Source organism: Primulina huaijiensis, unplaced genomic scaffold (assembly GCF_012295235.1).
Source record: "Primulina huaijiensis isolate GDHJ02 unplaced genomic scaffold, ASM1229523v2 scaffold40277, whole genome shotgun sequence".
NCBI classification, from domain to species: domain Eukaryota; kingdom Viridiplantae; phylum Streptophyta; class Magnoliopsida; order Lamiales; family Gesneriaceae; genus Primulina; species Primulina huaijiensis.
The window spans coordinates 630,539-642,832 of record NW_027359516.1 but is presented as its reverse complement, the minus strand read 5'-3'; the positions used below and the strand labels follow the sequence as shown (position 1 = coordinate 642,832).

The following is a 12,294-nucleotide window of genomic DNA, read 5'->3' as shown; positions in this document are numbered from 1 at the left end:
ATAAGTCGATCGGTCCCGGCACTAAATGTGGTCCTAAACCTTTAATTTTTCTAAATTTCTTGGAAAGTACAAATATTGAATAGTTTTATTTATTAAATAAATCAATTTAGTCGTTGCACATATATTTTTATAAGGAGAAATTACAATGCTTTAATAATTCAAGTAGATTATATATGATCCCAAGAATTCGTCCCAAATTTGAGATATTTGATACGTCGGATGGATTATAAGGCATCGACTTTAACTTTTTAAAATGTTCATTTTTTTAATTAAAAAAATTGCACGTCTTGGGAGTTTGCATTTCATTATTCAAATTAAAAAAATTGCACGTCTTGGGAGTTTGCATTTCATTATTCAATTCAAGGATAATTATAGATGGAAGTTGCAACGCCTTGCATTGCTTGTATTGAATACGAGTCATCTCCTCCCTATATGAATTCAATTCAACTACTTTTGTTTGGTGCCAACATTTACCACTCCCAAATTTGCATCTTTTTGTGTGGACTCATATTCGCAACGTAAAATAAAAATCTCAATTTTATTACTTCAAAATTTTCAAGGGAAAAATGAAGTTTCACATCTCACACAAAAACTTATAATTATATGTTTCATATATGAATTTTTATATATGCTATTTTAAATAACTCTTTCAACCATAAATTCTCGATCATCGGTCACCATTACATAGATGACGTGACGTAAACTTCTATATTACCATTCTCCCTTATTCTCGTGCCTTTCATATGTGTATTTCGACTTAGTATACATCAGCACACATACATCTATCCGATAGTGTAGTAATAATCAGGGCAGGGGTGGCGGTGCTAAGAGGGACTTGCACCGACCCCCACCACCCCACCAAGTTGGTCCCTAATAGGTTAATTATTAGTGCGGGGTGGGTGATAGTAACTATCAGTAAGCCACCGCTCACCTGCCCCTCAATTTTATTTTGTTTACAAAATAAATTAAACTAATAACCTTAAAAATCACTAAATGAATCTCTTACTCAAGTTCGGAAAATTAATCCATAAAAAATTGATTATTTTTATATATTGTTATAATATATTTAGGCTTTATTAAAGATATATTTTTATTATTTTAATATAAGAAGCACCTTATTTTATACAAAACTAAGTTTATATAAATTTAGGGTTGATGCGTTTAAAAAATAAAAAAATAAAAATTGACACAATACATGAGATTTGTCCATATTACAACTCACGCTATATGAATATGACATTTATTGATATTATCTTATTTATTATATGTAATAATTTCGGAGGCAAATTTAATCGAAATGGTGGGAATGGGGGATGGATATGAGTAAAACGTTGAGGCTCAAGGTTGGGCTCTTGGTTTGGGTTTTGATCTTTAAGGCGACTTTCGTGAACTTGAATTGGGCTCAGTCACGATATTTGAGATGAGAAAAATTTGGATTGCCTGGTAGATTCTGAAAATAAATAGGATTGAAAGTTTTAATGGTTTTTTTTAATAAATTAATTGAAATATGTTAAAAAATCATTTCACCTTTCTAAATTAATTGATGAGTGGGTCTCATGTGAGACCGTCTCACGGATCCTAATCTGTGAGACGGATCAACCCTACTCATATACACAACAAAAAGTAATACCCTTAGCATAAAAAGTAATATTTTTTCATGGATGACCCAAATAAAATATTCGTCTCACAAATACGACCCGTGAGACCGTGTCACACAAGTTTTTGCCATAATTGATACTCATTTCTTTTATATATAAACCATTACTTCTCTCAAAAGGTTACAAAATGTCTCATATTTTTTTTTTTAAAAAAATAACCAAACATAATAAACAGAACTAGAATTCCAAATCCTACCAATTTACTAATTCAGTCAAATTCAAATTCTATATTTTATTTCTATAAATCAATAATGATGGATGGTTAAATTTTTAATAATGAGACAAAGGTTGAGTATTAGGAACTCCTGGCATCAACTGTGAACCTCTAGAAATGTAGTTTTCACTAACCTTTTACCTATATATTATTATATAAAGGTAAAATTATTTTTTTCAACTTAAAATTTTTTTTTGTATTTTTACAATATTGAGTTTCTTAAACTTTAGATTTGATCTCTAATATTTAAAAGAATTCGTTTCTTAATAAAATACTACATTATTTATCAAGATCAAAACAAGTCTCCGGATAGTGGTTGCACAATGTTGAGATGATGAAGCTCCCCAGCCTCCATTTATTTTAGCAGAATTTGTTGCTTCATCCGGTATTGCTTGAATTCTCTCCGATAGTGCGAGAACCAGGTCACTACGAGCTTTCGAGTTCTTCTCTAGATAACCCTTTAACCTTTCGAAACTTAAATTCTGGTGATAATGCTCATCTAAATCAGCAATCTTGTAGTTCTAGCTAAGTACTTTTTAATTCAAGGCCGTAATTGATCGAGTGCATTAATCCGAGCCATTTCTGCAAACGATCAGAAAGTATATTTCTAACCTGCTTGCCATTTTCTATCATACAATTATCAAAACCACTTTTTCCAGTTCGGGATGATTCTTGAGCGTACTGATTTTAGGAACCAAATCAAATGGAAAGACCGCATGAGATATTGGCCATGATACATGATAAGCCATGTAAATGAAGCGGAAGCAATGCAAGAGACCTCTTTCTGAGACAGTTTCTGCAATTTAGGCACCTCCTCCAGAAGCCTAGCCTTCAACCGCCGCACCTCCGAATTCTTCGCAAGTTCGCAACCACCGCTGCTCTGTTCGTCTCCATTAAAGCCACCTCCGATTTCTGCACATTTCCATATTTCGTTCAAGCAAAAAAGACAAATAAATGTTCTATGCTAAAAGAAAACAAAATGTACAAAATAAATGACGGGGAGATGAAAAATAATACAGACATGGAGAGCGGCCTCGATCTGGGATTCGAAAGAGGCGGGCGAAAGCCTCGTCTACCGAGGAATTGGAGGATCGCATCTTCTCGATGTCATATTTCTTGCAAATGGTATCGACCCGGAACAAAATGTCGATTACACTCATGTTTCTTTCTGAGATTTTTCCTTCTTGTTGATCTGTTGAATTGATATGATTCTGGAAAGGAATTGAAATTGTCGGGGGAGAATTGAAAAGGAGGAATGAAAGAAGAAAGATTGTTTGATCTCGATGCGCATTCTTTCTGTAGGGGTGGCCCGTTAATGGCAGTTACGTAACGTATACAGGTTCGTGAGACAACACCGGCAACGAGGGAAAGGATTAGAATACGAATAATAGGGAAAATTATATTTTTATCGGATAATTCTTTGTTAATAATCAATTTGTATTTTTAGTCATGAAACTTGAATGTGATTTTTTTTGTCTTTTTTTTACTAGAACTGTCGTATCTATCGACAATTTCTTAAGCGGCAGAGGTGAATATTGACATGGATTTTTAGAACAAAACTTAGATATGTATCTTGAATTTTTTTAGAATATCATTCAAAAGAAGACATGACAAAATTTGGTCAAAAAATTGACCAAAAATGAAAAAATGTGCACGTTATATGAATAAAAATACAAATTAGTTGTAAACATGACCAAAAAATGAAATAAAAATAAACATGCTCTTAATTTGGTTCACTCTTATATATTTGTCTCATTTGGTTCACTCTTATATCAAAATTGAGATATATTTGAGTTTTAAGAAATTGTCGATATTTGGTTCACTCTCATTTGGTTCACTCTTAATGTTGCAATTTTAGTCCCTTGTTTTTGTAATTTAAATTTTTTTCCTCTATAAAAGTGTTAACATGATAACACACGATGCTTCGTTATAATTAAGTTGATAATAAATAATCTAAATCTAATATTTTAGTTCCAAAGATATGATTTATGATATATTAATGGAGTATTTTGTTTAGATTCTATTATCTAATTTGAATTTGTCATGGCCATTTTATCTGAATGAGGAGAATCTGAGCGTTTGTTTCAAAAAAGATAACGGACAAACATTTAGCCACAAAACGAAAATTAGTTCTCAGACAAACTAAAACTGTGTCTTGTTCTTGATTTATTCAACTTTTTCCAACTTTAATTAATGAATTTGAACCTCGATATGCACACAACCAGAATCTCGACATATCGAATAATTTTTCCAACATCACTGGCATGGAAAAAGACAACACGGTTTTAAATTTATTATATGAACCCAAAAAAAAAATTTAAAAAGAAAAAGAGAAAAATAATTATACAAAATCCACTGAAGAGACAAACCTAGGTAACTTCACCCACGTAAGGTGCCCAGAAGTTCTATTTTTGATACATGCCGCCGCCCAGCTCTCTTGTCCTTTGCTGCCCATTGTTTCCAGCTTCTGACATTCCCGAATGTTAAAAATCTCTACTTATTACTACATTTATCAATTTCTTGATTGATTCACACGTAATAATCTCCACCGTATGAAATATATGTTGGCTCTTACAGGAGCAGCATCGGAGTTATATAATGGAGATGGGAAAGCTTGGAGGGGTATTGGGGAAGTTCAGCAGACAGTGCTATGCAGTGTTCTGTTTATGCGTGGTTCTGACATCAGTTGTGATAGCGAAGCAGTACTCTCGCGGCGCCACCTCCTCTGTGGTCTATGAAGATGTTTCCGGCGACGGCCGCCGAGGACTTGGCAAGCGCCGCCACGGAGACTTACATGGTTCTCCCATCGGCAGGTGCCACACTGCCACTGCCACTGCCACCCCATGCAGAGTCATTAATTAACTGGTCGATACCACTAAGGAATAAAAAAAATCCCATTTAGCGAATATTATCGTGAGCGATACTTCTGATTCAAATCACGTTTCTTATGTTTTTCTTCAATTTTATCTAAAGGTATAATTGTTGTTGCACTTGCATGTTTTGAGGTTTCTCCTTTATTGTTCTAGAGCTAAATGTGTGTCAGTGTGTGGTTCAATCAATCAAAGCTAATGGGCTCAATTTGTTATGGCATGATACATAGACTTATTCAATAGAAGTCTCTGTCTTAAAAGTGTACAACTCTTGAAATATGTAAGTTCGGTTCCTTAAATACCTTAATTACATCCATGGGTTACGTATAATGTTGAATATTTTCTTTTAAAAAGTCAGAATCACTCTAATCTCATATTAGGACGTGTAAAACTTTTGTTTGTCCAGCCATCCAGGTCAAGATTAATATCGGTATAGAGGAGTTGAATACACCGTAAAAAGTTTCTAGATTTCGTCGCGGCGTGCCATTTTCTTCCTCCGGCGTCTCCCGGAGCTACCGTGTCCCTCTTCGCTTTCTGTCTTTTCCAAATTCATACATTTTTCTAGGTGGGAATTGGAGGTTGATTCTGTCTATGGTCGGAATTGGGGATGCCACTTAGTGTTGATCGAGAACATATATATAAACAAGTGTAAGATCAAGTCAGTGGTTGTTATTCAAGGGAAAACATGAAGGGTTAAATTCGTGTATATATGAAAATCACAAAAACACATTAATACATTTATTTGCCAAAATAAACCAAAAGAAATCATCTTATAACTATAAAATTTTATGAATATATTACAAAAACAAATTTTTTTAAAAAAACTTTCCCTGTATTTTCACTTCCCTGATAGGAGGACTTCATTTTTCAATATGCCTACTATACAAAATCATTTTGTGAGAATGAAATTGCAATCGACACCCCTAAACATAAAAAAATTACATATTCACCTCACTCCTTTGCCTTCACATTTATATGCTACATCTCTTATCAAATGAGAAGTCCTTAGACCCAACTTTGAGCTCATGTTGTTCACTAGGTAGAGGCACGACTTCCGACGAGCTCGCCTCGTGTTGGCTGTGTTCCGTTTCATGATCCACATGGCCCAACTCGATGTTGTGTTGAAGAGTAGATGTTGACCCATCGCATCGGTGGATGCTCGAAGGCGATCCCTGATCAATGTCCCAATGCTCCACATTGTAAATCGATTTTTTTGGAGATATCCGGGGACTATTGTCCATCTCGATCTGACAATGTCGTAGTAAATGCATGGGTGACGCGCCGTGCGACGGTGTAGCTGGTCGGCTCGACGTCGGTGTCACCGAAGTTGAATGCTTGCTTTCTTTGATGTGTTTCTTGGCTGTGTAGTGCCAGTTTCTTAGGGCTGTGGCCACTCGTTCATTGAATATGGTTGGTTTCATGGTCGATCCCATCTGTCCAAGTTATTATGGATTGTGTGAAAATATTCATGANGGTAGAGTGACATAGCTGCATAAGATCTGTATGAGAACCCTGTTTATCAATTAATCATGGTTAATTTACATTGTTAATACTCTAAAATACTAAATTAAATTGAGTAAAAAAATTATTAAATTAAATCAAGTAATCAAAGATAAATAATAAATAATAAATATAGTTTAAATTATGCTTACCCCATTGATATTCTGATCACTATATCCTCCACATGTTCATGGAAACAGGATCTTATCCCAAATTCGCACTGTCAAATATAAGGGCAAGAATTTATTTTTTTAAAAAAACAATATAAAACACCTTAATTTTTTTTAAAAAAAATAATTTTAATTAGAATTATTGGTTATCGAGTAATAAATGATAATTTTGTGTATATCAAAGCTTGATCAAGCCTCACTTAATCTAGCTTACGCTTGAAACTTTTTTAAAACGCTTCGTTTTAGCCAAAAGCGATAAAAAATAAAAAAAAGTAAAATATATTGATACTTATTTAAAAAATTGATAAAAATTATTTATGTTAACTTATTTATGATGGCCGTCGATTTTAATTTTTGCGCTTGAGGTGAGAAATTAATTAAATTCGAAAGATAATAAATTTTATAAAGAAAACACGACTATTAAGCAACTTACCCAACTCCAGACAAAGAAGGCCAATTGAAATGCATTCTGCAAACAAAAATTCAGTATTTTTTTTTTTTTTAAAAAAAGATAATTGCCACAAAAAAATTAATTTAATTCTATAATTAGATTATAAAATTTACTGTAAGAATTAAATGAATTACCTGGAAAAGCACAAAATTAATAAGGTAGAGAATGAGCCGTGGACGATTGAACCAGAAAAGGTGATCTCCCGGTTGTACCACTGGCACACCCTTCACTACCTCCCCCCTCTCTTGAATCCTCAGACCCATTTTCGTAATTACAACTTGTAATTTGGTCCCGACGAGCAATATTATCTGTTGAAAAAGTCTCAAATTTCTATGTCAAATATTTAATATTTCATTAAAACTAATTATGGAAAAAATCAACTTTAATTGACGCGTATATATGATGGCAATTGACTACTTACAATCAATGGGATGAATGGTAGCCAAAGATAGGAATACCAGCCTGTACACAAATTAAATAAAATAAATACTAATAAATAAAACAGACAAGTCCAAGATTATAGTATCTATTTTGAAATGAGTCGTTCATATCTATATTTATAATAATAAATAATATTTTTAGTATAAAAAGTAATATTTTTTCATAGATGACCCAAATATGAGATCTGTCTTACAAAATCTACTTATGAGATCATCTCACAAAATTTTTTTTTACCAAGATTAAGTCTTGTAAAATGATATAGAAATTTAAAATTAGTTGACTTTAATCTCCCTTCCCCTAGTATGAAATATTTAATTTTTATGAAAGTATACCTTTCAATATAATAAGACAAAAATAAATTGTAAAACGTGCTCTATAAATTAGCATGTTTTGAGTTTTTGGTCATCGATCTTTTTTTTATATATACTTATAACATTATTTCCTTGATGTGAATTTGAATTGCATGGCATAAGTAATATCTAATGTCATATGTTACCTATGTAATATTCATAGCAACCAACTTAATGTTCTAATACTATAAACCGTCGCTAATTTAAAAATTAGCGACGGTTTTTGTAAAACCGTCAACAAATTAAAAAACCGTCGCTAACAATATATATTTTTTGTAGTGACAAAACACTGACGATTTACGGAATGAATTTGCTAATTTTCCTTTTAAAACAATAGGATAAGAATTAATTTTTTTATTTTTATTTTAAAAGTGTTCTTATAATTCCTAGTTTGTCTACTCGATCCCGATCGAACCATACATGCGTATTGTTTGTTCTACGTTTCTATTCGTCATATTATTTTAGTTTTCGGGGAAAATGATGGATGGTTTTATACATACATACATATACATACATACATACATATATATATAGATATGTATATATATATATATAGACACACACACACACATATAAGCGTAAATTATAATTTAGTACTCACCATGAGTATTGAAGAGAAGGAACAACACAGCGAATCCCCAGATTGGTGGACTGAAATAATAATAAAATCAAGCCTAAGATCAGTTTAATTTCCAATTAGATAATTAAGAGGATATAATTTATGGAATTTATATATTTAATCGTTTCACAAATTTTGAATACAGGTGAAATGAAATGATTAATGTGAGACTATAATTTATTATTCAAAAAAATATAATATGTTACTATATGAATAAAATTTATATCAATTCAAAGTTTACTAGCTATTGATCATAACTATATGAATAAGCTTACAATGCAACATATAAATCGCAGCTTGATCGGACACGAATAATTACAAGTGCCTTATATATTCAAAGTGCATGACTAGTTCCAGGGCAGCGACTCGATCGACGTGTCTCACTAGCTATGCATTGACTCGAGAACGGCGCCGAGCCTGGACATGGTNGTGTTTAAATATTAATAAATATCATTACTTGAACTTTTAGACGTTATAATGCATGCATGCACTAACCTTATTCCAACCACAACTTTGAAGTCTTCTTCGAGGGATCTATTAATATATTTCTGGAAATTAAAGTTGTTCTGGCTTTGTGGAGCAAGATGTGCCTGAAATCGAATAATATCAACAACAACAACAAAAATGGACATTGTTATTTTAAGAGTAAATTAATTAATTAATTAAAACCAATAGTTTTGATGTAATAATAATATATAGAATTATTGGATTTACCATGATAAATCCATGCCTTAGAGTCAGATAATCAACCTTAGGAACAGATCTTACAAACTGCCTAAAGAAGCAAACCTGCAGAACGAAATTAAATTAAACAAATAAATAATAATAATAATAATAATAATAATAAAATTATTTAAAATTTTAAACCACAAAATGTGTTCAATCAAATTAATTAACATGAGAATAAGTCCATTTGAAAAAATTAAATCATAGTTATGTGAAAGGGATACGAGTGTCGTTCATTGCCTTACAAGAATTCACGTTATTGTCTTATTAATTAATGTACATAGGGCCATAAAAAGACCGATGCCTAATAATTTATTTCCCCTTTAATCATCATCATTATTTTAATAATATTTTATATTAATTCTGAAAAGACATTATTTACACTTTATTTTTTGTTATTTACATTCTACTTGTAAATGAATATTTCTTAAACTGTAAATAACACAAAATGAAGTAAATACGATAATTACTCATATTGTTCAATAATATATTTAACTAATTGTTGACTCGTATAGTTCTACTAATTTACGGCAACAAACGATTATAGGCTCAAGTAACACAACATTTTATTTTATAATTAATATATATATATATATATATGTCACGATTAGGAATTATACAATCATGGGTGGTCCAAAATAGCTTCTCTTTGTCCTTTAACTAACTAGGGTTATAAATTGAATTTATGACCCATTCTTGGATCGAGCCAACTCGATTTGGGATCGATAGAACTAGATCTCTTCGAGCTCCAACTTGTTTAAAAACTCGTGAGCCTAAATCGATCTCATGAGCCAACACGTGAACCCTTGAACAAGGAATTTGTTCTTGGTAGGAATGAGTTATTCACCTTGTGTACTTTTCTATCAAGAATATATGATTTCTCCATATATATTAATTTTCGAACCCTAAAAAGTATACATATATACCGTAGCAAATTTGATCTGGAATGTACGTTGACATGGTCAAAATCACGACCAAAAATGGTAAATAGTACATAAGACGTACGCATGCGATATTTGTTCTTCTTACGGCAAACTATACGCAATCTTTATAAATTATAAATTGATAAAAGGTCGTCACACTAAATTTTATTTTTCTAACAAAAAATTAAAGAAAATAAAAAAAGGGTAAACGAAAATTTTAAAAAAAATAAAACTAGGGGAATTTTGGAGTTCAAAATTACTTACAATCCAAAGTAGGAATGGGGTTTTGCTCCAAAAGCTCAAATGTCTCCTCCCAAACGATGTTTCTCTTGCAAACCTAAATCTTTCGGGATCTGCCGGCCATGGTATGAAAACAGCAAATTTAAATAAGGGTCTGTTCTCGATTGAGTTATGAAACCAATCATATTGGTTTATAGATAAGCTAAAATGAAAGTGATCGACAACTTCAAACTCATCCGAGTATTAAATATAAATAACGATGGATTTGAAATCTTTCCACTAGAAACAAATTGTACACACCCTAAAAGATCTATTCTCTTTACCGTGTGAAAATTGATACTCTGCCGTTCTTGTTTCTTTTTCCCATGCTTTCCAACTCCTCATCTAATTAAAACCAACAAAAATAATTTGTGGGAAAAAATTTAATCTTGTAAAATACATATATATATATATATATATATATGGTTAAGTAAGTACCTTAGCTCTTCCCAATGCCAATGTAAGTATACAATAAAGCACATGAAATACGGCCAATAAAAATATGAAAATATGAAGCTGATGAATGCCATCCGAGGACACAAATGGGACTTTCCCCTGCAGAAATTAGTATTTATTTAATTAATTACAAATTAAGCTACAATTTAAATAATATTCAGGCCATATTTATTAAAAGCAATTAATAATATAGTTGTTACTACATCACTAATTGTGTGACTTAGGATATATGACATTTTAACCAAAAACTTTGAAAAACGAATGCATGATCAGGAGTGAAGTCAGAAATTTAGCAAAATTAGAACACAAAATTCAGAAAATTTAAATACACGAATTATTAACGATAACATATAATTCTACCAAAAAAAAAAAAAAAGATAATAGTCATGCCTTGGCTGCGCATTTATCAGTCCCGCCGCCGGCCAAGATCCGTCGAAAGCTGCCACCGTCGTCGGCAGCGAGAAGCTTCCGCCTGCGATCTTCATCTCCGGTGACGGAGGACGGGTACTTGGTTTCCTCTTGTTTTTTGTTGCATGGGTGCCACGTGGCTCCCACCTCTTTGGATATACACATACCAGAAATTACACTTTGTCCTACTGTCAAAAGCAGGGATATAAATCCCAGCAGCATCAACTCTGCAATAATACCAAAAGAATATATTGGAATAAATTTGTCACTTGTTACAATGTTATATTTTATGAAATCATACCTGATTTGATTTTTTCGAGGGATTCAAAGAGAGCATTTTTGTTTTTCGACTTCAACCACTGCAAATATTGAATACAAATATAAAATTTGGAAACAAAGAATTTAGAAATTAAACAAAAATCAAGAATTCTCACCTTCCCTATTAAATGGATGATATGCTCGATGACTATAGAGACAGTGACTAAAACAAAACACACAACCGCCACAGCCCACGTCGGCGTTTCCTCCAGTGTCCTTCCTCCGCCGCCGCCAGCCATTTTCGGTGTGATCCGCCGCCACAAAGTAACTCAAAAGAAGTTGAAGCTCCGGTGAAAAATATAAAAATATGTATATTTGTATCCTCCAGAACCAAAAATTCTTTAAAGTTGACTGATAAAAGTCTATTTTTTGAGCAAGTGAATTAAACGGATATAATATGGCTATGGACGATCGTATATATAAAGACTAGGAGAGTGTCGGAAGAAGCAAAAGGAAGGGTATATTGGGGATTTTGGAATAAGGAGTTTGACATCCTAGGGGCCTGAAAGAAAACATTTGAGGAATATTCTAGCATTTTTTCGACTATTTAAAAATGAGTATTTTTTTTGAACGGTCTTACGAATATTTATTTAAGATAAATTAATCATATTTATATTTATGATAAAAATTAATATTTTTTTCATAGATGACCGATGACCCAAAATAGAATATTTGTCACACAAAATTGACGTGTGAGATCTCACAAGAGTTTTTGTTTTAAAAATATACACATGAATTGAAATTTCAGTGTGAATGTCAAACTCTGTATGACTCTCACTAAATTGGATTTAATCATTTTTATCATGTAAAATTCAATGTAAAGAGAATTATCCAATTGAGGTTCCTGACAAATTTAATTTCCTTTTTTGTTTCTTCTGATATGTTTTCCGTGTCCTCGTTTTCTAGGTACA

At 32.2% G+C, this 12,294-nt stretch overlaps 2 protein-coding genes, 1 long non-coding RNA gene and 1 pseudogene across 3 annotated transcripts; 1 reads left to right on the top strand and 3 right to left on the bottom strand.

The window, feature by feature from the left end:
• Positions 1–2,150: 2,150 nt before the first annotated feature.
• LOC140969206 (syntaxin-71-like) lies at positions 2,151–3,032 on the bottom strand (annotated as a pseudogene).
• Positions 3,033–4,250: 1,218 nt separating this feature from the next.
• Positions 4,251–4,833, top strand: LOC140969277 (uncharacterized). The gene is made up of 2 exons (XR_012173914.1): positions 4,251–4,354; positions 4,450–4,833. It is a non-coding gene; the product is annotated as an uncharacterized lncRNA (long non-coding RNA).
• Positions 4,834–5,713: 880 nt separating this feature from the next.
• Positions 5,714–6,175, bottom strand: LOC140969205 (MLO-like protein 6). Its single transcript, XM_073430477.1, has one exon. The coding sequence runs from the start codon at positions 6,173–6,175 to the stop codon at positions 5,714–5,716; it is 462 nt and encodes a 153-aa protein (XP_073286578.1).
• On the bottom strand, positions 6,112–11,787 carry LOC140969276 (MLO-like protein 12). The gene is made up of 14 exons (XM_073430583.1): positions 11,500–11,787; positions 11,367–11,424; positions 11,048–11,292; positions 10,640–10,756; positions 10,486–10,546; positions 10,187–10,275; positions 8,988–9,062; positions 8,769–8,863; positions 8,256–8,305; positions 7,285–7,325; positions 6,998–7,171; positions 6,846–6,881; positions 6,395–6,462; positions 6,112–6,254 (listed from the first exon to the last, which is right to left on the bottom strand). The coding sequence occupies exons 1-14, from the start codon at positions 11,620–11,622 to the stop codon at positions 6,209–6,211; spliced, it is 1,278 nt and encodes a 425-aa protein (XP_073286684.1). The 5' UTR covers positions 11,623–11,787; the 3' UTR covers positions 6,112–6,208.
• Between the last annotated feature and the right edge of the window lie 507 nt (positions 11,788–12,294).

Excerpts from the sequence above, each read along its gene's own strand:
- LOC140969205 (XM_073430477.1), bottom strand. The coding sequence starts at position 6,175 with ATGGGATCGACCATGAAACCAACCATATTCAATGAACGAGTGGCCACA.